Genomic DNA, 27,473 nt, shown 5'->3' on the forward strand with positions numbered 1-27,473 from the left:
TATTTTTCTGGAATATCTGGGGGAAGTTATAAGAAAATGCGTACCATCTCGTGGGTATCGAAATTTTTCGATACCCACGTATGTTTCCATATGTTGCCATAAGAGCATAATAAAGAACGACTGAAGAGATTTCGTCCAACAAATTATATCGATCAATTATTTACCACCACAGTTAACTAGCGAGCAATCAATTTAACTCAACAATTTAAACAATAACTTCATTTTGATTACCATTATATTTAATTTTATTGTATTTTTTTATTTTATTTAATTTTCCTTACTTTTATTTAATTTTACTTCATTTTATTTAATTCTGTTTAACAGTATTTAATTTTATTTGATTCTATTTACCTTTATTTAATTTTACTTAATTTTATTTACTTTTAATTTTATTTTGGTAAAACGCTGACGTTTGTTAAAGGTCAGTTTATTTTTATAAGTGTAGATGTAAATGTATGTAAACCTCTTACCTTACAATTACAGTACCTAACCTATATTCTTAGCAATTTTGCGAAAAAATGAATTACTGATGAAGTAGTAAGATTTCCGAGTTTCCGATATTTGAATCATCAATTTGTAGAATGAATTAGCAATAAATCAATCGTAGCAATTTAAGAACAAAATATGATTGAAATGTCAGATGTTGGTAGTTCAGATTTCTCTCCTTAGTTGCCTAGTTATCCTACCGGACAAACAGTGTGACGTCGTCGTATTCTTTTATATAGGTAGATTGAAAAAAATGATAACTTTCGGATTTAATTTGCAATATCTTTTTTGTTTATAAACATTCTTTAATTTAGACAATTTCACTTTAAAGATCAAATATTTTCAAGAGAAACTCGTGTGTTTAACCTTTTCTTCTACAATGCGTAGGTTTTTCACAGTATTAAAATTAATGAAAAAAATCACTTTTTTTGCTTAAATGTGAATAAAAAACCATGACGCAGTAAACATTTCAAAACTCACGACATGGTACGCCTTTTCTATTGACTTCCCACAGATATTCCAGTTAAAAAATATCGCCCCGTAATTTAATTTTTAAATGCTTCATTTTCTGAGGTAACTATCACAATGTTCATATCATTCGGATTATTATTCAGCAAATTACAGTGCTTGAAGTGACTGTACTGTTGTGATTTTTGTAAAATATGGATTGAAACCAATTGCATGTGTAGATTTATTCTCCCACCCCTTCCGTCTGATGAGGCCATGGAAGCCGAAATGACGAATATGCAAAATTGTTATATTTTGATAACCAAATTGTGCAATTTAAATATTTACACATATTAATAAAACAATCTGTATAAAAATATAGACTTTGTGGATAGTCTTGTAGAGTAATGTTCTTCTATGACCAAATAAGGTTTGACTTATACATAGTAAAATTCAAATTGAGTTGCGGAAAATTCTTTATATGAACGAGAATATAAAAAGCTATAAATTTCTTCTTATAAAAGAAATGTTTGTATTTATTTTACTAAGAATTCACAGAACACCTCTCGTATAAATGCTTTGCTAATAAATCTTTATCTCATAAACCATCTCTAAAGCGCAAAAGAAAACGTAGTAGCTGAAAAACTGAAGATATGATTTTTATGTCTATGCCATACTGTGTGTCTCATTGGTTAATCATGATAAAATGTTTTAGTGAGGAACAGGGCGATTCGGGTTGGTTTGGTAAATTGTTTGGAGGAAAAAAACAGGTGAAAACTGAACCGCAAGAAAGTATCGAACAACCCGATACGAGGGTAATAAGGTGAGAGGAACAGAAACAAAAATCATATCTTCATTATTGCTGCCTGCCTACGCTTCTGTACTTTTTGGTTGCGGTTATTTTTCTTGCACTGTTTAATTTACATTTATTTTACTTATTTAACCACTTATATTATGCCACATATCTTTTATTTACTTCGTACATGAAATCATAGCTAGATATTCAGTTTTCTGTCTTGGAATTTGTCTTTTGTGTTACTTCGAACAGATAAGAGGAAAACCAATTGGAAAGCGGTGTTTAAGGTGATCATTAAACAAACTTTTAGACAGAAAAGGAGAACATTTAGACAGAAAAAGAGAACATTTAGACAGAACATTTTTATAAAATTTCTATTATTTAATTTTTGTTTAAGTACCTAAGTCTACAATGAAAATTAGATTCATAAATATATTGCCATATCGTTGAATATAACCATCTTTAATTATCCTTTACTTATTACAAATTAATAATTTTGTCACTTAATTAGAATATCAGAACACCAAATTAGAGAAAACTTGCCTATATTGAACAGTTTTGATTTTACTTACTTATCAGCCCTTTGAGTGACTCCTGTAAAATTTGGCAACGTCTTGTCTTAAACAATTACCTGAACACATATATAAATTTAAAAATCCACAAGGAAAATGAAATACCTGTAGTTGGCTGTTTACCATGAATCACAAAAATTTTATTTAAAAATCCTTTATAAAAGATATATAATTAAAAAAGACCCTTTCGGGCTACATCACAGAACGTTTTCGGGCTAAAAAGTCCATCATCAGTGTATTTTTACCAGGTATACATGAGTTAATAGGGGTTGTTGCTGACCCCCAGACAATGTCTGAATGGGCTCTAGATGGCAAATGTCATCATTTTATTTAGTTGTTTTATTTTATTGAAGACGTGACTTCTACAAGTAAGTCGACTATCACGATCAATGCCGGGGTATTTTGCACTATCGGATTGCGGTATATCTTGTGAATTGTGAGCATGTCGGATGTTTAGTTGTAAAAGTTACATGGTTTGATTTACTTTCATTTCGCCATTTTCTTAACCACATCTGAATGGGGTTTAAGTGGACTTGTAACCTTCTAGATGCTTCGATCGAATTTGTATCGGACGAGAGGATGACGGTGTCAGCAGCAAATGGTGCCAAAGAACATTGATCAGAAATGGATAGGTCGGCCGTGTACAATAGATATAATAGTGGACCAAGCACATTACCTTGAGGTACGCCGGAGTTTATAGGTATCAATGCTTTTACTCTCTCTCCAATGGCTCTACAGCCCAAATCGGGTCTTGGCCTCCTCCAAACTATGTCTCCAACCTTGTCCTCCCATATTTTCCGTGGCCTTCCGTTTGGTCTTGCGCTCTGCATTTTACTATCAAGGGCTCTTTTCGGATCTTTCTGTCTCCATTCTTACTACATGACCAGCCCAGCGAATTCTTTGAAGTTTAACGAATTCTGAGATCGGTGTCTCTTTGAACAGTTGGTAGAGTTCATGGTTATACCTGGATCTCCATATTCCGTTTTCGTTAATAGATCCAAATATCTTTCTTAGGACTTTTCTTTCGAAGACTTCTAGTTTTCTTTTTTGTTTCTTCTGTCATCACCCATGTCTCGCATCCATAACATACTATTTGTCTGATAATAGTTTTGTAGACCCTGATTTTCGATCTCCAGTGTGTGTTTTTGGAACGAAACACATGATCGAGTGAAAAATAAGCTTTGTTTCCCTTTACTATTCTTCTTTGGATTTCTGGTTCTTCTGTTCCATCCCTGTTTAATGTAACTCCTAAATATGTGAAATTATCTACCGTTTCAATATCTTCCTCTAATTTAACTGTGCGTCTGTTTCCCCTAGCTCTTGCCTGTGTTAACTTTTTTGTCTTTTGAATATTTATTTCTAGTCCGGTCTCTTTTGCCTTTGATTTTAATTGTGAATATATTTCTGCTGCCTCTTCTGTTCTGCGAGACATGATGCTGATATCATCGGCATAGGCGGCAATCTGTATTGATTTATTTATTAGATTACCTCTTCCTATATTCAGCTGTCTTATCACATATTCCAAGGTCAAGTTGATTAGTGTCGGTGCCAGCTCGTCTCCTTGCTTTAATCCTTGGGCTATCATAAAGTTTTCACTGAGCTCATTTTGGACTCTGACAGTTGCTATTGACGAATCCATTGTTGTTTTTACCAGTCGGATGTATTTTTGGGGGATATTAAAGCTCTGCACTATTTGATATAACTTGTCCCTATTAATTGAGTCGTAGGCTTGTTTGAAATCTATGAATATGTTGTGGACGTCAATGTCGTATTCCCACGATTTGTTTAAGATTTGTTTCGCTGTGAATAGTTGGTTAGTTGTAGATCTTCCTTGTCGGAAACCGGTTTGATATTCCCCGACAATATTTTCAGTTATTTGTTGGAGTCGTTTGTTTAGTATGTAAGTAAAAATTTTGTACGCCGTGCACAAGAGGGTTATGCCGCGATAATTTTCGCATTTCATTTTATCCCCTTTTTTATAGATTGGGCATATAATCCCGGTTTTCCAATCATTAGGGATCTTTTCATCATTCCAAATCTTGTTCATGAGCACATGCATTTGTCCTACTAGGTGATCGCCACCTAATTTATATAGCTCAGGGGGGACGTTGTCAATACCTGGAGCCTTATTGTTCTTTTGTGCTCGTATTGCCTGTTTTACCTCTTCCATCGTTGGGGGTTCTATATTTTCGGTGTCTCCCTCATTGTGATGCATGTCTTAATGCTTTTACTACCGTACCGTATTTTATCTGGAAATATCTGTATATTATGTAGGATTTGAAAATCCTACAGTATTCAGATGGTAGTTGCTGTTTAATTTTATACAGCAAACCTGTATGCCACACTTTATCAAAAGATTGTGTGATCTCCAAGAAGGCTGCAGAACAATAGCGTTTTTCATATTATCATATGATTATCGTATTAACAACTCTGTGCACTTGGTCAAAAGGAAACGAATGACACATTTTTTACTGTCAATTATTAATGATGTGTTCAGAAATTTTCTTAGAAAGATATATCAAGCGACATAAAAAAGTATTTCTTCGCATTGGTCCAAATTAGGAGATGATTCAATATAGGCAACTTTCCCCTGTTATTAGAGTTAAAATTTCTTGTATTGTCCTTTTTTTTTAGTTAAAGAATTTAATTTTAATATTGGCTTAATTTTGCGGATTAACGGCAATATATTTGTAGTCTAGTAGATTTATCATGGTTTATATCCTTTTTTTATGCTCATCTCTTGTTACAGCTACATCGGCAGACCCTGTGCCGCCAGTACTGCCACCGGTAGCAAAAACCAACATTTGAAAGAAGTAGCACAACTACTAGCAGACGCTACAAGACTGTAAACTGCGGGTTTTCTAAAGAACTTGTTCACAAAGTATTAGATCTACGACACTATCCTATGAGTTTCTTGTAATCAAAATGATTGTAGACGACTTGAAAATTTTTGAAACAATATTTTACCTAAAGAAAAGCACTGTTTTACGAAGAGTTGTCAGATATTTTTGACACTTAAGTATATGTTGTTTTTTTTATTTTTAAAGGGGTCAAAACAGTTGGTAGGATTATAGTGGCGCCCGTAAATATAATGAATTTTACAGGCGGATGTCGTTGGAAATTTGCTGTCTGAATACATATTTCCAATAGACTATTATTGTACTTAAACTTAATATACTATTAGACATTTCTGTAAGCTTTCCTCTACTTTATAGTTACGGAAAAAATAAATCTATTATTTGTTTCCTAAAATTAAAATCAAACAGACACCTTTCAGTATCTTATGAACAAATGTTAAATTAAACTTCTAAGCTTTCCGGTTTTTCCTGAATAATCGAAATAATAAGCTATCACGAATGAAAGACTTTGTATAACATCTCTTCGAATAGATCGTATGATTATACCAAAGCAATATTTCGTAATTTTCTCCATTTAACCAAACGTTATGTAAAATATAATCATTTTCTTACTAAATTCACTGTGGAATAGCTAAAAAAAATTCTATGTGCTACTCGTATAGCGACCAGTTTTAAATTTGAACCCATTTACCCTCAAAATATTTAATGTGATTCGTTATTATTGTCCTTATCTACGTATTATATATTTTTTATAACCCTAGTAATTCTACCAACAAGTCTATTTTTTACTTAATGTATATTTAAATTTAGCAGTTTAAATTTATTTTGTAATTCGGTAATTTAAATTTTTATGACAACTCTTCAACCATGTAATTATGTATATAGCACATATTTAGTTGTTTATAATATTTAATGCAGATTGTGAAGGAGGACAAACCAAATAACTCGTTTTACCAGACGTTTTTATCACGCTGAAATAGAGATACCAAAAACTGCTGTTTCTCTTAAAGTAAAAAACCCGCACCTCTTTAGTAAAAGGGCATGACCTTGAAACGCTCAAAAATTGACAGAACGAAACTTGAATTGGTGATTTTTTTTCAAGTGTGAAAAAAATCGATGATTTTGTGATAATCTAGATTAATTAGAGCTATGTCATTAGTTCAAATGAACTAAATCTATCACACAATTGGAGGAATTTGACTTTAAAAAAATGAGCCGATGTTGGTATACAGCTCTTCTAATAAATAATGTTGCATATATCTCTCATTCTACTACACTATTTAACGTAGTTTTTTTGACCACGTCTGGATCTTTATATATATTTATTAATGCAAATGTACAGTATATGTGATGTAAAATAATATCTGAAAATATCTTTTGCTTTTCAAGTATTTTAATAAATCATATAATTTTAAATTTAGTATAAGTATTTATTGTATGGACGTATATAATGCTTGGATATGGTTGAATGAAAGTTTTGTTCCATTTATGCTGTTTTATTTCATACCCAAAAAACAAATATCACTTTTATCATTCATCTAAATGTCTACTTCAAATTTGACTATTTTGTATATGTACATTATTATTCTGAACAAAGGAAAATACTTAAAAGATATGTTAGATGGCGCCTGTGGGGTCGACTGTCAAACATATCGATGAAGATATTTCATCAGTTGCTCATTTTAAAAGTTCGTTTACGTACCGGCATAGCATTGTTTTGTTTTTTAATTAAACATGGATGTTGCTAATTGGAGGTAAGTTTTTGTTTTATTACAAATCAAATGTGGGCGTTTTACATGATTTGCTAGTCATTGCTTTACTTACGTGTAATTATAGTGGAAATATTGCTTTGAGTTTTTTGTTACTTTCTTGTGTACGGCCATTTTTGTTTTGTTCTTTTAAAAGGACAATAGTAATAAGCAGAGCAGCCGTCTCAAAAGTCCGAATAGCTATGATGATTACCGACCTCCGCCGCGGAGATGGCACTTGAAGAAGAAGTAATAAGCACTACAAAATGGTTATTTTTTTAGGAAACCATTAAAATTGCATGAGTTAATTGCAGAACTTGAGACAGATGAGATTACAACACCTCCTGATGGTACAATTATTTTTCCTCCAGACAATGCAAATGATAATATAACAGATTGCGATTCAGGAGACGAGGATGTCACAACAATAGACCATTTACCAGGAAGCCAGCTGAGAAATGACGTGGAGTACTTAATAATGAGTATAGCTGAGAAATAAAAATGGTACTTTCCGCTAATAGTACATGGAATTGACGTGGCAATTGGACCAAAAAGATGGAGGAAGCCTTAGACGGCTTTAATTTAGAAGGCAAATAGCTTGCAACCTTCTGGAAACCTACAAAAAAGATACCAAACGCGGCACAACAAGACGGAATCCCAACACGGTCTTACATTCAAGATATGCTGGTATGAACCATTTAATTGTTTATCAAGAAAAACAATCTGGTTGCAGAATTTGCAAAAAGGTTCAATTTTTGTGCGAAAAATGTAAACCATTACACCCTAAACAATGTTTTAAAGATTTCCATACTTTGTAATTATTTTTGTATTAATAAAGTTTTACTTTCTATATATAATATATACTGCTCCTTACTGTTGTCCTTTTAAAAAGAACATGACATATTTTGACAGCTAATGCAAAAAATTATTATTTTAGTATTTTTTGTCGTTAAATAAGACACATTTCCTTATATTTCCTTTAAGTAAAGATAAAATTTTTGTTTACACGCAAATAATCGCTAACCGCAGCGAAGCGGTTACATATATGCGTTTCCCGCACATCTCGTGCACTAACGAAATTACGCAAATATGCGGTTCCCGCAGTCAAAGGGTTAAGAATGACTTTCTACATTGAATACTTATATTAAGAATGACTTCCTATATAAATAAATATCATATTTGATAGTCATATAATAAATTTCATACTTGTAAAGCTTTTCTTCAGTGTGCGGTCTTAAGAGTCTTTTCAAATTTCCTGTTGTACTAAATTGCTTAAAAATAATTTAACACTTGTTAGGCTATTCTCTAGTGTGCAGTTTTAAATGTGTTTTCAAATTTCCTGCAACACTAAATTGCTTAAAACAAATTTCACACTCGTAAGGCTTTTCGCCTGAATGCGTTCTGAAGTGTTGTTTCAAATTCCCTGCTTTAGTAAATTGCCTAAAACAAATTTCACACTTATAAGAGTTGTAAGACTTTTCTACAGTGTGCATTCTTAAGTGTTTTTTCAGATTTCCTGCTAAATTAAATTGCGCAAAACAAATTTTGCACTTGTAACGTTTTTCTCCCTTTTCTCCAGTGTGCATTCTTATGTGTCTTGTCAAACTTATTTTTGCACTAAATAGCTTAAAACAAATTTCACATTCGTACGGCTTTTCGCCAGTGTGCGTTTTTAAGTGTATTTTTAAATTTCCTAATTGAGTAAATTGCTTAAGACAAATTTCACAGTTGTAAGGCTTTTGTCCAGTGTGTATTCTTAAGTGTTTTTTCAAATTTCCTGCTATATTAAATTGCTTAAAACAAATTTCGCACTGGTAAGGCTTTTCTCCAGTGTGTGTTCTTAAGTGTATTTTCAAACAGACTATATCATTAAATTGTTTAAAACAAATTTCACACTTGTATAGTTTTTTTCGCTTTTCTCCAGCGTGCATTCTTAAGTGTCTTTTCAAACTGCCTACCTCACCAAATCGCTTAAAACAAATTTCACACTCGTAAGGCTGTTTGCCAGAGTGCTTTCCTAAGTGTGTTTTCAAACCGCTTGCATCAATAAATTGCTTAAAACAAATTTCACACTGGTAAGGTTTTTTTTCGGTGTGTATTTCCATATGTTGGTTTAAATAACTTTTATGGTCAAGCTGCTTAATACAAATTTCACATTTTTTTTCTTCATCTGTTCGAATCACACATTCTTTGTTACATGTATGTAGAGACACTGTTTCCATAATTTCCAATATACTCTTCTCTCCAAGAAAGCCTAAAACAAAAGAAAATAATTAATACAACAGAAGAGAAATTTTTAAAAACTTGTTTCTATCGACACAAAGATAATTTGATGTTTTCCAAAATATCAATTAAAATAAAATTGTGGGAAACAATTTTACATGCATATGTTTTTTCTCTTAGGCCCATTCCTATATATTCTTACAGCATCACTTGTTAAAAACTATTTAATTCATGTTTAACAATTGAGAAAGATTTTACTATCATAGCAATATTACATGTAAAAGGTTTCTATTGTAATCTTGAATAGGTATGTCGTTCAGTTCCCTCTAATTGTTAGTTTAATATAGTTATAGATAGTTTGAACTATGTTTTCTAAATCATTAAATAATAATTCTTGTACAGGAATGTAAGTAGTATTTATTGGTAATTTACCAAATAATACAGCAAGACCAACTGAAAACGGTACAAAAAAGGAAGAAAAACAGTTTCTGGTCCAATTCACGTGAGAATACTTACGATGAAATCTCGAATAAGGAAAATTGTCCATGATTTTTTTTTTTTTTTTTTGGAAAACACCACCAACCACCGATAGAATAATAAACAGAGTGAAGTATGATGAAGACTACTAAATGACATGGGTTTTGAATATGGTAAAAGAGGTCGAGATTCGATACTAATGGAAAGAAAAGATATATTCTGGAGATACATGTACCTCAGACAAATAAAAACATTGAGGAAGAATGATAATGTAAACCTTGTTTATACCGATGAGTCTTGGACTAGCGTCGGTGCCTCATTCAAAAAGGAATGGAGGGACACAACGATCAAGAATCTACGAGATGCCTTCATAAAAGGGCTCTCTACTGGACTGAAAGCTTCAACTCAAAGAGGTCCTTCGTTTGTTCTTTATGCTAGAAGCAAAACTGGTTTTGTAGCATGGGTCAAATTAATTCTCTTGGCCAAGAAGGGAACCGCTGATTACAACGACGAAATGGACGGGGATCTATGAAGAATGGTTTGAGAAGACGTTAATTCCAAACTTGCCGAAAGACAAAGAAAACGTTGTCGTTTTGGATAACGCGAGTTATAGTCGTTGACCCCATAAGCCAGTACATCAAATCCGATGCGTCAGCACCTGAACTATGATCGACCTGAAAATAAAAGTGCAACTTGTGAATTATTGTTTTATTTTCCAATGTGTAATGTATTTCATTTTAATTAATTATTATTCAATCTGATTTGAACCTTTGTGCAGTGAAGTCTGATTTTAATATTGTAACTTTTAAGAACGTAATAAAGTTTTCTCGCATTTGTAATTTAAATAATTATTTTTTTAAAATCGTCCCTGAATGGCAGAAACTATTAGTCGCGTCATACCACTCCCGCAAATTTGATTTTCCGAAAAAAAAATGTGGAACAAAAGGCAAATCAAGGATTGGCGCTAATCAAAAAGAACATGTTCTTCGAGGAAGATTACCTAAAAAGTGAATTACTAGATACTGCAGACTAGTACAAAATGAAACAGTGAAACAATTGCGGAAAAATATGGCGAAAAATAAGATTTTGAGATTGCCACCTTACCACTACAAGCTGAACTTGATTGAGATGGTGTGGAGTCAAGTGAAAAGGTATGTGGCTTCAAACAATGTAGATTTAAAAAAAAAACGGTAGAACGGTTGATGAGCAGTGGCATAATTAGGTGGACCACGTCATGAAAGTAGAAGAAAAAATGTTTGCGGTGGACAATTTGCAGGAAGATATTGAACCAATGATAATTAATATAGGAGATGATTGAGAGGATGAGGACGATTTAGATATGGATTTCGATTAGTATTAATTAACGAGATAGCTCAGATTTAATGCGCTAATATATTAATATAAATATATATTTATATTTATATATAATATAAAATAATTTTAGTTATGATCTTCTAGTGTATTATATATATATATATATATATATATATATATATATATATATATATATATATATATATATATATATATATATACATAAACTCCTCGACAAAATTAACGCATCACTCATATTTTTCTCAATATTTTTTATTTATTAATAATTTACTGTACGAAAAGTTGCCTATGGACCTTGTTTGACAGTGACAGTTATTATGTAAGCTAATAATAATCTTGTCTTAACAATAATTTGTATTAAACTTCGTTTTAGACTAAAAGTGAGTTAAATTTTTCATTAAAAGTGCCGATTCAAGCAAAGTGCTTGTGACAAACAAGCTTTTTATTGTGATATTTTTCATCATATGCATGTTTGGAAGTTCATTTGCATAAAAATCAAATAAAAAAATGAACCGCCAAAGAAATTTGTCAATGGAAGAGGCAGTGCGAGCATCGACAGATGGTCGTGAGCGTGTCTGGCGAAGGCGAGGAGAAAGGTTTGCCAGCTGCAATATCTCTCCTAAAGTACTTTTTGGTGGTGACTCTAAAATGTTTTGTGGGGGAATTTGCTTTGAAGCTCGTACGGAGTTGGTCCCCATACGTACGAGGTCTATGAATGCCCATTATTACTTAGACAACATTATTATCGAACATGTAATGCCTTTTGCTCCGTTTCTTGGACCTAATTTTTTATTCATTCAAGACAACGCTCGTCCTCATGTGGCTCGACAGGTTACTCGGTTACTGGCTACCTAAATGATGTTGATATTCCATTATTAGAGTGGCCACCTAACAATCCGGACATGAATCCTGTAGAGCATCTATGGGACTATCTCAAAAAAAAGATTCGAAGTCAAGCATGCCTCGACGCATAAATGCAGTCATAAGAAGTAGAGGAGGGCCTACACGGTATTAGTGTAGATCCAGATGCATTTTATGATGTTACTTTACTATTTTTTTTTCTTTTTGTAATTTGGAGTTATGCTAGCTTATTTACGCATTTCCGGCAAGAACAAATTTTTAAAGAAACAATAAGGCAAATTAAAGTCATGATGGACTTATTTAAGTCATGTTGGACTTATTTGTAGGTGTTTATTATTATTTCAATGTAACTTAGTTCTATTTTGTGTTCATATTGTAAATATTTAGATTAATTAAAGTGGTGCGTTAATTTTGTCCAGGAGTTTATATATATATATATATATATATATATATATATATATATATATATATATATATATATATATATATATATATATATATTTATATATATATATATATATTTATTTATATATATATATATATATATATATATATATTTATCGTGTCGTATAGTGTCGTCGCAGCAAGAGTGGACCTATGAAATTATCTGCTATGCTGTACGCTCTGCCTAGGGGCTTCATGTATAACGTATGAAATACCCCTAAGCATCTATCCAATTTATCTTCTGGATGTTGGTAATTATTTTGCAAGTCTTGGTAAAGACGGTGTGTAATATGTATGATATCGCATGATATCGTAGACCATCGTTTGTTTAACGAAATAAAACAACTTATTGAGGTAAAGAAGAGTAGCTACAGAGTCTAGAATTGTGGTAGACTGATCCCCACTCGAAGAGTGTGCGATTATTTATACACAATCTCCGAGTCGAGGTAGGCGGGGCGATGCACATTAAGTGCGTGCTATTGGCCGACAGACCAGGCCACTTGATGACAATAGGGTAAACTACTTGCATTTTTTGTATATAAGTATTTACGAGGTATTTATGAATACAGGCATTTTTTATAGAATTTGTTTTTTTTTGTTTACTCTATTATTTAACTCAGTTGAATTAATGAGTAAAGATTTTTTAAAACCAAGCGCGTACGGTCCTGATTTCTGTCTATCGCCAAACTACTACACACCTACGACTGTGCCGACACGAGCGGCATCGTTGCGCGCCGTAAGACCAACACTGCATTCTAATTGTGGCTTCTACTATAGCACATAATAGGCTTTATCTTATACTGGTAAGAAAATTTAGCAAACAAAACTTATTGGCGTTATTATAATATCTGAATAGAACTTTCAGGAAGACCTGTTTCCTTCTTATCAACTACACTCGCCATCGGCACAAAAAACAGGCACCTCTTGAATTTTTAATAAAATTGTCAAGACACACTTTATTTTTTATTGTAGGTAACTTTTATCCACGAGTGGCTTGCTCTGATAATAGGGTTTTAGACAGAAAATGCGTATGAAAAACTTTTATTTAAAGAGAACTATACAAATTTACAAATTAATACAAAAAAAAATAAAATAAAACAAATTGGTACCTATTAAATTATCTTTACCTGTTAAGTTTAAAACTTAATTCTGTGGAATTGTTTCCCATTCTTCTAAAAGAGCCACCTTGAATTGATCTAAGGTAAGAGGAGCAGGTACCCGGCTTTGAATACTTCTAAAAATGTTGTCTAAAACATGCTCAATGGGATTTTGTGCTGACCATGCCATATGGGTAATATCAACTTCATTTAAGTAATCTCTGACAAGGCGGGCGTCATGAGGTAGTGCATTTTCATGCATTAGATTGATTTTTTTTAATAAATAGGGCATATGGGACAACATAGAGAGATAAAATATCCTTTATTGATACTGTGTACCAAAAGGCTGACCATTGACCAAAGTCTTTCAGTCTTTCAGCCAATTTACAGAATTAGTATAGATACATTAAATTATTTTTAAGACTAAATATAATACAATAATTAAAAAACGGGATGTGGTACTCCGGGAGTGACCGAGAAGGAGAAGCATATCTTTTTTATCGTCTATGCACGGAGTGATGGTTTTTAATTTAATTTATTTGATTCGACTCAATTAGATTTCATTCCAATCGATATGATTAGTTAACAATCCATTCGATTTGATTCCAATCGATTAGATTGGATTTCCAACGATGCGATCCGTTCTTTGTATCGTGACAATCCCTGTTTCGTCCATGTTATATATCTCACAAGGCTTAAACACCTTTCCCCGATTGTCAAAAAAGACGCGCAACGTTTGTCCTATTAAAACTTGTAGCTCTAGAAACACTTGTGGGTTGTGGAATCTGCAACGACAAAGTAGGATGTCGTTTTAGAAAAGCCAAAAATCAAACCGGCGCCTGCGAGTTATTATTCCTTTTTTGTGCTAACGGTTTATTTGAGAGGGATTTCCTCCCTCTCACAGAACAGGAGTGGAGATTTTTTGTATCCCATTTGAACAGTTCTACTACTGCTGATGTTCTTTTAATAAATCTTGCTAAACTCCGATCATGTATACCAAATCTCGTGCAGCTTTCCTAATAGATATTGCATGTTCCTCATTTCTTATAGTTTCCGCTGCTCTCAAGCAAACATCCAAGGGTGGAGTGACTAGATTGGTCTTCCGCTTGTATATTCTAACCATCTGAAAGTTTTTAGGCATCAAAAGTAATAAAAATTGTCTATTGCATTAAAAATTATATTAAGTTATATTATTAGTCTTGTCTTGGCCAAGTCATCTTCAGATTTATTCTTCAAATCGCCAAGATTAATGGATGAAGATACATAACTGTTTCTCTATATATCTTAGGTCACCTTCAACAAATACTTCCTTAATTTCAGCTTCTATTTCCATAGCTAATGTGTACATTCTTAAGTGTGTTTTCAAATTAAATGCTTCAATAAATTGCTTAAAACAAATTTCACACTTGAAGGCTTTTCTCCAGTATGCATTCTTAACTGTTTTTTCAAATAGCCTGATTTACTAAATTACTTTTTCGTAAAGTTTTTCTCCCACATGTGTTTTTAAATCAGATGATTCAAATAACTACTTAAAAAAAAATTCGCTTTTCTCACTTTTAAGGCTTGTCGCTAGTGTGCTTTCGTAAGTGTTTTTTCAAACTGCCTGCTTCAGTAAATTGTTTAAAACAAATTTCACACTTGTAAGGCTTTTCTCCAGTGTGTATTCTTAAGTGATTTTTCAAATTTCGTTCTTCACTAAATTGCTTACAACAAATTTCACACTTGTAAGGCTTTTCTTGCTTGTCTTCAGTGTGCATTGTTAAGTGTTTCTTCAAACTGCCTGCTTGAGTAAATTGCTTAAGACAAATTTCACACTTGTAAGGCTTTTCTCCAGTGTGCATTCTTAAGTGCATTTTCAAATTTCCTGCTTCACTAAATTGCTTAAAACAAATTTTACACTTGTAAGGCTTTTCTCCGGTGTGTGTTCTTAAATGTATTTTTAAATTTCCTGCTTCACTAAATTGCCTAAAGCATATTTCACACTTGTAAGGCTTTTCTCCAGTGTGCATTCTTAAGTGTTTTTTCAAACCGCTTGCTTCACTAAATTGCTTAAAACAAATTTCACACTTGTAAGGCTTTTCTCCAGTGTGCATTCTTAAGTGTCTTCTCAAATTTCCGGCTTCACTAAATTGCTTAAAACAAATTTCACACTTGTAAGGTTTTTTACCAGTGTGTATTTTCATATGTTTACTTAAATTTCTTTTATGCCCAAGCTGCTTAAAACAAATTTCACATTTTTTTTCTTCATCTGGTTGAATCACACATTCGTTTTTACATGTGTGTAGAGATATTGTTTTCATAATTTCCAATGTGTTTTTCTCTCCAAGAGAGCCTAAAATAAAAGAAAAATTTAATGCAACAGAAGGGAAAATTTTAAAAACTCGTTTTTACTGGAACAAAGTTAATTTTATGAATGTGTTTCTTTCCAGTTCATTAATTTCACAATATATAAGTTTAATTCAAATACATGTTATTAAACCAAGAGCCGTAGCTATATTGGTTTAATTGTACTATGTTAACAATGATTTTGCAAAATTTAAATAAGATATTTTTAATTTGATTAAATTATCTATGTTAATAGAGAAAGGTTTTTTCCTATTAATTCAAAATATACAATAAGAAATTTAAATTTATATTACTCAAATTTGATTGGTGTAAAAGTAGTTATCAAAAAGTAATTGTTTTGGTTCAAATTGAGATCTTCCCAGTTGACTTTCCTTCATATTACTCGGCAGATTATTACACAAGATCACGCAATTTGAGTATATGCAAAAAAGTACCCCTGTGCCTAGTATGATAATCATTTACATCTTCGATCAGTTTTAGAGCAATAAGAAAAAAAATATATAAAATAAAATTTTCCCACTGAACAGACTTATTTTTGCAGGCCATTTCTAATATAAGTTCTACTATGCCAGAGCCATTGAAAACATCATACAAATGCATGTAAACTGTATGCGTCTAAGACACAGAAAGCAAAAGTTTAAGATACTTGTGTGTGTGTCTTATCTGCACACACAGCGTTAATACAAAAGTTGTATACATCAATGACACACATGGCAGTCAAAGAATTATAAGACATTTCTGGTTAAAATGTATCTTAAAGGATTCCTGCGAAACCATGTTCATTGTTTCCAAAATCTCCCAATAACCAAAAAAAACTCAAAAGATCAGGTAAATTTCATAAAAAATTATAAATGTGTCTGTTTTGTGCCGGTGAGTGTAATAACTTCCTAAAAAATATATGTTATTATTAGTCTGTTATTGTTCTTATAGCCTGTTATTTTGAATAAATAACAAAATTAGCTCACAAAAAAAAGAGTCAATACATTTAAGTAAGACAGCTTTGACCATCCAGTAAGTTTCTAAAAATCTTCTTCTATCAGAAGATATTGAGATGACAAAAAACAATTAACACAATAATTCCTTGTCTTACCTGAGTTATCTTCAGATTCATCCTTCAGATCTTCAAGATATGTTGATGTGGATAACTGACTGTCTACATATCTTGGATTACCTTCAACGACCCCTTCCTTAATTTCAGCCTTTATTTCCATAGCTAATAAATACAAATTAGATCACATTGTTTAGCACTAATTTTATTATTTGTATTACCTGAATTGTCATCTGGTTCATTCTTTATATCTCCAAGATTAATGGATGAAGATAACTGTTTTTTTATATATTTTAGGTCGCCTTCCACAAACTCTTCCTTAATTTCAGTTTTTACCTTCATAGCTAATAAATACAATAATACAAATTGTAGTTATTTTTTTTTTAATAGTGTTTTGCATGTGTTTTGTAAGCAATTGATATGTATTATACGTCAAACGTCATTTATTGAACTTCAGTTTAACGGTTTAACATATGTCGGTGTTGCCACATCATCAATTATTTCATACTCTCACCTCTCACATCTAAAATTAAAAATCGGGCAACAGCAAGCCCACATCATTTAAAAATCAAAAACATCAGTTTAGACACATTACTGTACAAATTGCATAAATTTACATTAAAAAAAAATACATATAATAAAAAGTATTAAAATTATATAAAAATTAATACTTTAGAAACTATAGAAACTTAAAATATGATAAATGCTAATGGTTTTTAAATCAAAATTTCATAAAATTGTTATAAAGATAAACTGATAAATAAAAAAGATAAATGAAGATAAACGAAAGAATACACTAACTAAAACTAAACTTAAATTTAACTCAACTAAGTAAATATTTACAGAGAAGTAAAGACTTTCGATGTATAGGTCCAGTCGGACCATCATCAGTGAAACCTGAAAGTATATTTCCACTTTAAAATGATCCTCTTGCACTAAAATGATCCCATTTTCTTTTTACTACATCTTCAGATTTTGCCTGAAAAATTCCCATTTTCCGAACAACTGGAAACATGCAAAAATCATCCCTCTACTAAAACCAAGGAAAGACGGAAGAAGACGCGAGAAGTTATAGGCCAATATGTATACTGGAATTCCTTAAAAAAATATTGGAAAAAGTCTTCTACAAAAGACTAATGAGACATGCAGAAAGAAAAGAATCATACAAGAACACCAATTCGGATTCAGAAGACTAAGAAGAAAAAGAAATTGTGAACTTCCACTAGCAAGAGTGGCCAGTGACATGAAAATCCGCTTCAATAGGAAGCAAAAAATAGGAATGACCATCATCGACATAGAAAAAGCGTGCGATACAGTCTGGAAAAAGCCCTTATCTATAGTGGACAGAGCTAGATCGCCTTATTATTTAGTCAATATATTTAACTAATAAAACATCAGATAATCACATTTCCAGGATGCAATAAGTTCATGAAAGGGTGCCTTAAGGCAGTATTTTATCGCCCATTTAATACAACATTTTCGTTTCAGATTTACCAATACATGCAAGAACACATGCAGTCCAGTAAAAAGACTAGGTAATTCAACCTTATACTTTCAGATCCAGCCATATAACGAAGCCCAAGAAGATCCAATTTTACAAGGCCTATGTTCAATCGGTTATTTTATATGCAGTTCCACGGTAGAAACTAGGAAAGAAGGGAAGAACTTAAATGTAACCATTCGAGATAGGCTCCACTTAGAACAGGACAATATAGTTCTTCTACCAAACCACAAGAAGACTCCTAAAGATCAGACATCCTCAATTAAAATCGAATTCAGAGGATATATAGAGATAAACACAGACGATTGATCATCTAATCAGGGTCTAGCCAGGTGGTTGCCGAAGACAGGAATTCAGGGAAGTAGATGCGGTGCCGGAAATAGTACCAACAGAAAAAGTTGTCCAGGAGTTCAAAAGCAGAAAAAATCAAGTGCCCAAAGGGGATGCGGTGCAGAAGCCGAACGTTGGTAAAAGAAGAAAAGAAGGCTGAAATATTTCGTAATTATAATAATATTTCGTAATAATAATATTTCGTTTGAAATGTAAATATTATTAGTCAATAAACATATTTATTTTAATTTTATTTATGGGTGAAAGTTGGAGTGATGGGTTGAAATTAAATTTCAGTATAGGAAAATAAAAGATATTTTAAAATAAATTATTTATTTTTACAAAAGTATACAATAGTTTATTAAAATTACATAATATGCTTAAAATTATAATTAAGTATTTTATTTTTGAAGTCCGCCACTAAAAGATTTTTGAGATAAGGCACTTTTTTGGCATGGAGGTGAGAATTTTCTGTAAAATTTGTTAGTTGTCTCTATGGTACTAATCGGTTTTCCAAAGATTTCTGAAAAAATAAAAGAATTAATAAAAGATTTAAGAGATAATAGAAAACGATAAATGAAATTAATCTAAATCTTATTATTTTTAAACATCTTTTTAGTTTGTATAATAATTAAATTTACTATCAAATATTTATTTATACTTTCATATAAATATAACATCACATAAAAACATTGTTGAATTTTTGCAATTATCAGTTCGACCACAGAATACACCAACCCTCTTGTTGGGTTGGTGTATTCTGTGGTTCGACTATGTCATTTTCATATTTTATAGTTACAGCGGAAGTTTGTTTATGTACCTAACGAGGGGATAGCCATTAGGTTCGTATACAACATGTCAAAACTGACCATAATTTGGTTATTTTCATAATTTTTTGCACAGAGAAAGTTAAAAAGATCTTACTAACGAATGCGATAAATCATGAAAAAAGGTTAAAAAAGATACACCTACAAAAGCTGCAGCTAAATAGAAATTTAATTGAAAATAATATGAAATTGTAAAGAAAATAGTAAAAACAACAATTTTGTTGATTAATACAAAGCTTCACGCTAGTCTACAGCACAGAATAATAAACAATCAGAATGCCCACACTGCTTGAAAAAATAAGTACGCGGATCTCGTTCGCGCAGACGGAGTCAGCCATGTTTTAGCCGGAACCAGTGCTGTACAATGACATTTTATCAGGTGTGCATAGAAAAATTAACCCGGTTTAATTTATTTACGGCAACTACAGACATAATATGCACTATTTTATTCGTACTTTTAACTGAAGAATAGATTAAATTATTTCAAATGTACTAAATTATTAATCTCTAAAAGTTTTAATTACAGTTCTGTCGTAGCTATGTTTCCGTTTAAAATATGGCGTTCGCGTGCTGACAAACTTCAAAGGCGGCATCTGAGAGTGGGCATTCTGATTGTTATTTATTCTGTGTCTACAGTACCGCATACTGAACTCTTTTTTTTTCATATAATACTGTTCTGAAGCTGTTTTCTTGTGGCATCTTAATGCAATGGGGAAAATGTGGAAAATTATTTTAAACTTAAATTATGGCTCATTCCCAGCAAAAATAATAATTCCATATATTTGTAACTCTCATTTTCCCTAAATGTCCTAACCATTGTAATCTTTGTGTCTTTACAATGTTACTTATCGCAGATTCTTCGAAAATTTCACAGTTCATTATTACTTCTTCTCTCGCATCATTTTCTTGTTCGCCATATACCAAAACGAAATAAAAATTTATTAATACTACGCTGTATGCAACCAAAATTTCGCTACTTTCATTTTGATCCACACATATATTCATTTCGATTGTCGAGGCATCAATTATTGTAATTTTATAATTACTGAGGTATACACAATCATCATTACAACGTTGTGCATTTGTGATCGCCTAATTTTCCCCTCATCAATTTCCCTTGGACAATGTAGATTGCATAAATATTTGTCTGGAATATAGAGGTACCTATATGATCTGGGAAGAGCCTCCAGCTCTAGTACAAAAAGCCATAGTTTGTTTCATCTATTCCCCTTGAACGAATGGCCCTTGTGATTATTTTGCATAATATATCTCCCTCTCTCTCTTGTGCGTGTGTGGTCTCTCTCTCTCTCTCACACACACTGCTTGGTTGTCCAGAATGTATTCCACCTCCGTATAAGATGGCGCAGTGCTGTTACCTTAGAGGAGTCCTGCTCTATTCGAATACATTTTGAACTTTCAACCCATACACCATCCCTAATGTATCTATCTATCGAGCAGGTTTTCTACAATATAAATAACACTAAACTCATTGGTTTCCGGGACTTAAATTTTTCCTATCTATTTTTATCAGGTACAGCAGTCCTAAGTTAGTCAGTAGTTTCATATAGAATTTTTTGTACAAGTCATTTTCCTTATGCAGAAGTATTGAATAAATTCCATCTGGATTTGGTGATTTATATGGCTTTAATAAGTTTATTGCCCATTTGGTTTTGTCCTCATCTACCATTTTTTTATCATGAGAGTTTTCTCTAGTACCACAAGTTATGGTGTCCAATCCAGTATGCTGCCATGTGTCTAGTGATATCAATTTTGTTTCAGACTCAAGAAAGATTTTCAGAATTTTTTCTATCAGTCTATGAATACTAACCTCAATTATATAGAAGCTTCCATCTATAATTTTTTTATCTAACGCCTCTTTTCTAGCTTCTATAATGTAATAGTTCAAGTGAATATCTGCCAAGTTCATAGGAATGCTGTATGATACTTATGTACCTGTAATTTACAAGACTGAATCAAACTGGAAGAAACAAATCAGAATTAGAATATATATCAATAATAAGTAAGTTTCTGATAGTTTGGAGCTGGTTTAAAATTACCCCTTTATTTTTCATTATTGTAATGTTTATAATATAATTGAAATTAAGCAAGGATTTTAGTATTTAACACCGTACAATACCTGATAAATAATACTCAAATATTCTCGATATAATTACCTGTTCTTCAACTTCATCGGCAACTTGTCTACTTAAACACAGACTCATTTTCAACAAATGTACAATTCTGGGCTTCTCTAATTTCTCGTTCTTAACTAATTTTCTTTTTATGATGTTGATCTTAAGGATACCAGTTTTTACATATGCCATTAGTACCGCAAAACTTTTCAAATTGATGAATAATGGTTAATACAGATTTTTCTATGAGTATTTACCCATTTTGAAAAGCTGTAATAAATAAATTAATAGTTTATTGTACAGAATGGCTCCTTAAGTACCATTTTATTATTTGTACTCTTTCTGCAGTGGTGTAACAGTCGACATATTGCATTTTTATTGTTGTAACCACAGTACTGTTAACAAATATAGGGGCTAATATGAATTTTGCCAATCAGATGATATTGAGATGTCAACAAAACAAATAATAACACAATAATTCCTTATCTTACTGAGTTATATTCAGATTCATTCTTCAGATCCTCAAGATATCTCGATGTGGACAACTGACTCTCAATATATCTTAGATCATATTCAAGAAACCCTTCTTTAATTTCAGCTTCTATTTTCACAGGTAATGTGTACATTTTTAAGTGTGTTTTCAAATTAAATGCTTCAATAGATTTCTTAAAACAAATTTCACACTTTTCTCCACTATAAACTTTTATATGTTTATCCAAAGTGCTTTTAAGACTAAACTGCTAGAAAAAATTTTTTTTTGCTTTTCTAGAGTATGCATTCTTAAGTGTTTTTCAAATAGCCTACTTCACTAAATTGCTTAAAACAAATTTTCGTAAAGTTTTCCTACAGTGTCCACTCTAACATGTGTTTTTAAATCAGAGGCTTCATCAAACTGCTTAAAACAAATTTAACACTTGTAAGGCTTTTCTCATTTGATTTTACTGTGCGTTTTTAAGTGTTGTTTCAAATTCCCTGTATGAGCAACTTGCTTAAAACAAATTTCACACTTGTAAGGCTTTTCTCGCTTGACTTTAGTGTGCCTTCTTAAATGTTGTCTCAAATTCCCTGCTTGAGTAAATTGCTTAGAACAAATTTCACACTTGTAAGGCTTTTCTCCAGTGTGCGTTCTTAAGTGTATTTTCAAATTGGCTGTATCAGTAAATTGCTTAAAACAAATTTCACACTTGTAAGGCTTTTCTCGCTTGACTTTAGTGTGCCTTCTTAAGTGTTGTCTCAAATTTCCTGCTTGAGTAAATTGCTTAGAACAAATTTCACACTTGTAAGGCTTTTCTCCAGTGTGCGTTCTTAAGTGTATTTTCAATTTTCTTGTTTCACTAAATTGCTTAAAACATATTTCACACTTGTAAGGCTTTTCTCCAGTGTGCGTTCTTAAATGTATTTTCAAATTGGCTGTATCAGTAAATTGCTTAAAACAAATTTCACACTTGGACAGCTTTTCTCGCTTTTCTCCAATGTGTATTCTTAAGTGTCTTTTCAAACTGCCTGCTTCTTTAAGTTGCTTAAAACAAATTTCACACTTGTAAGGTTTTTTTCCAGTGTGAATTTTCATAGGTTTGGTTAAATAACTTTTATCGCGAAGCTGCTTAAAACAAATTTCACATTTTTTTTCTTCATCTGGTTGAATCACACATTCTTTGTTACATGTACATAGAGATATTGTTTCCATAACTTCCAATGTGTTCTCCTCTCCAAGAGAGCCTAAAATAAATGAAAAGATATAATATAACATATTTTCAAAATTGTACAAATTTTAATAAATCATATTTGTGTTTTCATGTACAAAAATTTAAATTTCATATCCTTACATAACAGTTATAACAATTAAGAAACATATGAAAACAAAAAGAAACATCTCTCTACATTAATGTACATATGATAAATAAGTTTATTCTGGAGTTGGAGTAAATGGATTCCATACATATATAACAGTTTTGGATGGGTTGGAGTCAATAAAAGGGCTATTGGTTAACTATTTTTTTATATCTCAAGCTTTCAATTGTGTTTACAATTATTATCAAGAGCTGCTAAAAAGACAAAATATTTTAAAAGTTTTTACCAAATAAAAATTAGTTTAGTAAATAAAAATTGCTGCTAATACATCTTAAAAATAATTAATATAAAAATGTCCTAATGTAATAAATGCTTCTCTGAAATTTTTTAGTTTAATTTTGAAAACATTTTTTTAATACAAAAATAATTGAATTTATAAATAAGTTAAAATAGCATAAAAAAATGTTTTCAAAATTAAACTAAAAAAATTCAGAGAAGCCTTTATTAGATTAGGACATTTTTATATTAATTATTTTTAAGATGTATTAGCAGCAATTTTTATTTATTAAACTAATTTTTATTTGGTAAGTTAACGAAAATTGTTCTTTCTAGTTCAAACTTTTAAGATATTTTGTCTTTTTTAGCAGCTCTTGATAATAATTGTAAACACAATTGAAAGCTCGAGATATTTAACCAAGCTCGAGATATAAAAAAATAGTTAACCAATAGCCCTTTTATTGACTCCAACCCAACCAAAACTGTTATATATTTTTTCCAAACGAGTCAGAAGTACTTCTTTTTTATTATTCTTATATATATATATATATATATATATATATATATATATATATATATATATATATATATATACATATATTCTTATATATATATATAATTAACTAACATACTTGGGCCTGATGATAAGGCCCCAGTATAATATTGTTGGCCATGAAACCATTAGCCCAAAATTTACCATCATTAAATAATTAAAACTATCGTAAAACTATAGAGAATATTCCGATTAAGTTATGCTTTGAAACAGTACATTTTTATTATATTATCTTATGGAATCTGGTATTTTTTTTCTATTTACATAAAACACGAACGAATGAATATTTGTTTCTTTCGATATTAGTTGCAGTTAGTTATTAGAAAAAAAATTTGTAATTGTCATTTGGTAGATTATCGGATAAATTTGGCAATAGTGTCAAAACTTTCAAAAGACTAGTTGCCAGATTGCAAGATAATAACAAAGTAAAAATATATATTAAAATCAGTACAGCAGAATTTAACTTGTTATTCACTTTCTAACTTCAGTATTTATAGTGATTTATATATTATTTTTCTCGTTATTTTACCATTGTATGTATTCCATGTTTAATTAAATTAACATTATATCGCATGCTCTTTCGCGATTTATTAAAATGATCATAACACACAACTTAACTGGAACATTCTCTATACTTTTACCAAAACTACTAAGATTGTATCAACTCATTTCCCATATACTGGCATTCAGAAGATATTGAGATGGACAACTAAACAAATAACACAATAATTCCTTGTCTTACCTGAGTTATCTTCAGATTCATTCTTCAGATCATCAAGATATATGGATGTGGATAACTGACTCCCTATGTATCTTGGATCACCTTCAAAAAACTCTTTCTTAATTTCAGCCTTTATTTTCATAGCTAATAAATATAGGTAAATTAGATCACATTGTTTAGCACTACTGTTGGTAATTATATAGTAAGTATGCCTTAAAAATACCTAATTTATTGTGAATTGTGCAAAAAAAGTAAAGCAAAGCTCAAAGTTGAATGCTTTCTTTGCTGGAAACTAGTAAAAGTGACCAAAAATAATAAATATCAGTGATTTTTACTATTAACTTGTGTAAAAATACATACTATTTTTAAAGCAATCAAGATCTTTAATCTTGGTTGCTTTAATCATTAAACAATATGGCTGATATACACAATGCATACAAAGTAAAATTTTATCTACACTCAACAACACTATTGCCACTTTTAACTTTTAAAAATACCTAAGAATTTGATTTGAAAGAACCCAATCCAACCAAACCTAATAATCTAATAAAACTTAACCTAACTTAACCTATCCATATCTAATCTAAAACTGCTAACAAACCAATCATTTTTGTTAAAAGTAGGTAAGAATATAATATATATTTAGGGATTCTACAGTATTCACTGCCTTCCCTCGCTCAACCGTTTCCATCTCTCTCTGTTGTTCCATTCTCCATCGTTTAGTCCTCTCTTACTCATGGCGTCGTCTACTTCGTTCCTCCAGGATTTTCGGGGTCGTCCTCTTTTCCTCCTTCCTATGGGGCTCCATTCGGTTATTCTCTTTATCCATCTGCTGTCGCTAGTTCTTACATGTCCATACCACTTTATGTCCTACCATACCATAATACTTCGCTCTAATGTTTTATAAATCTGCGTTTTGTCTTCATATTTAGGTGTCTATCCCACCATACTGAGTTAAGTTGTCAGATTGCTGTTCTTGTTTGTCCTAATCTTTGTGTAATTTCTTCCTCTGTTGTTGCCTTTAGGAATAAACTGTTTTAATCTAACCTAATGTAACCAAAACTAACCAAATCTCTCCTAAACCTGTTAATAAACCAGTATTTTTTTTAAAGTAATTAAGAATAAAAGGTTTAGAATAACCTAACGTAACCAAACCTAAACCCATAGGCATATAATACAGATATACTGACTGCTGCAATACAGTGGCATTCCCCCAATGTAACAGAAAAAACTGATGCAAAGTAGTCCCTGCATTTCTTTCTAATGGGCCAGATTTATTGACCATGCAACGTGATTGATATACCTGGCAAATTAGAAAGAGCTGCAGGGACTGCTTTGCTTCAGTTTTCTCTATCGCACTAGGGAAACAGGCTGGTATTGCAAGGATCAGTCTATCTTGTATTATATGACTAAACCTGCCATCAAAGCAGTACTTTTTTGTTAAAAGTAATTAAGAATAAAATGTTAAAATATTTAATTAAAAATCTGTTCATTTTTTTTTTCATGTCATTTTTGTTGTTTCATTGTATATATAATGGTGGTGGCTTTTAAAAATAAAACATATTTTAAATGGAAATTACATAAAAAAGAATGTTTTCCAGACAATAAAAATCATTGTACAATCATCAGTAATTGAAGCAGAATTCATTGATTAAATTACATATCCCTAGACATCATACCCTCTTACTATAATACTAGTACCCTATTTTTTTTTACTTGTATTACCTGAATCTTCTAGTTCCTTCTTCAGATCCTCAAGATATGTTGATGTGGATAACTTACTGTCTATATATCTTGGATCACCTTCAACAAACCCTTCCTTAATTTCAGCCTTCATTTCCATAGCTAATAAATATAAATTAGATCACACTGTTTAGCACTTATTTTATTATTCCTATTACCTGCATTGCCATCTGGTTCATTCTTCATATCTCCAAGATTAATGGATGAGGATAACTGTTTCTTTATATATCTTAGGTCACCTTCCACAAACTCTTCCTTAATTTCAGTTGTTACTTCCATAGCTAATAAAAATACAAATTAGATCACACATTTTTTATTGTATTTACCTGAATTATCTTCTGCTTTCTTTTTCAAGAGATTTGTGAATTTGGAAAGACAACAAATGTTCATGATTGTCTTAATCATAACAAACGGAATTCGAAAGTAAATAGTAAATATCAATTATGTTTACCCCTAAATTGTGTAAAAATGGAAGACACTGACACTGGTCATATTGGTTGTTTTGATAAGTTTTTGATTATTTTGATGTTTTGATATGCATGTCACAGCACACTCACACCTAGCAGTGCCAGTCCCACGTTAAAAAGTAAAACGATGATTGGCGCATCGCCTAGTGCCAGGGTGCGTAACTATATATATACATGGCGGTAAATCTTTACGGCTAGGTCAAATATAGAGATAAAGCTTTTAAAAGGTATATATCGATTATATTGTTTTATGAATTCTGCAATTTTTAATTTATATGAAACAATAACGAGTGAATATTTGTCTCTCTATCTAATTGCAAACATCTGTTGCAATCTGGCAACTGCTGATTTGACGATTGCCAAATCTATTTCCTAATATGTCAAAGGGTAATTG

General features: G+C 31.4%; 2 protein-coding genes across 7 annotated transcripts in view; one reads left to right on the forward strand and one right to left on the reverse strand.

The window, feature by feature from the left end:
- The window catches only part of Ogdh (oxoglutarate dehydrogenase Nc73EF), a 55,687-nt gene extending 49,041 nt beyond the window's left edge, over positions 1 to 6,646 (forward strand). For 3 of the 6 annotated variants that reach the window (XM_072520846.1, XM_072520845.1, XM_072520847.1), the window contains 2 exons: positions 1,649 to 1,756; positions 5,051 to 6,646. In XM_072520846.1, coding sequence (XP_072376947.1) covers positions 1,649 to 1,756; positions 5,051 to 5,150 — 208 coding nt within the window. In that variant the 3' untranslated portion in view covers positions 5,151 to 6,646. The remainder of the gene's footprint in view (positions 1 to 1,648; positions 1,757 to 5,050) is intronic. The other 3 variants (XM_072520849.1, XM_072520848.1, XM_072520850.1) reach the window with 1 other exon arrangement.
- A 6,639-nt stretch (positions 6,647 to 13,285) lies between these two features.
- LOC140436726 (uncharacterized) lies at positions 13,286 to 27,030 on the reverse strand. The gene is made up of 7 exons (XM_072525785.1): positions 26,771 to 27,030; positions 26,595 to 26,714; positions 24,891 to 25,013; positions 22,466 to 23,247; positions 16,960 to 17,104; positions 16,781 to 16,903; positions 13,286 to 15,676 (listed from the first exon to the last, which is right to left on the reverse strand). Exons 1-7 carry the CDS (start codon positions 26,889 to 26,891, stop codon positions 14,901 to 14,903), a joined length of 2,190 nt encoding a protein of 729 aa, XP_072381886.1. The 5' UTR covers positions 26,892 to 27,030; the 3' UTR covers positions 13,286 to 14,900.
- Positions 27,031 to 27,473: the final 443 nt, after the last annotated feature.

Source organism: Diabrotica undecimpunctata, chromosome 1 (genome assembly GCF_040954645.1).
Source record: "Diabrotica undecimpunctata isolate CICGRU chromosome 1, icDiaUnde3, whole genome shotgun sequence".
Lineage (NCBI taxonomy): Eukaryota > Metazoa > Arthropoda > Insecta > Coleoptera > Chrysomelidae > Diabrotica > Diabrotica undecimpunctata.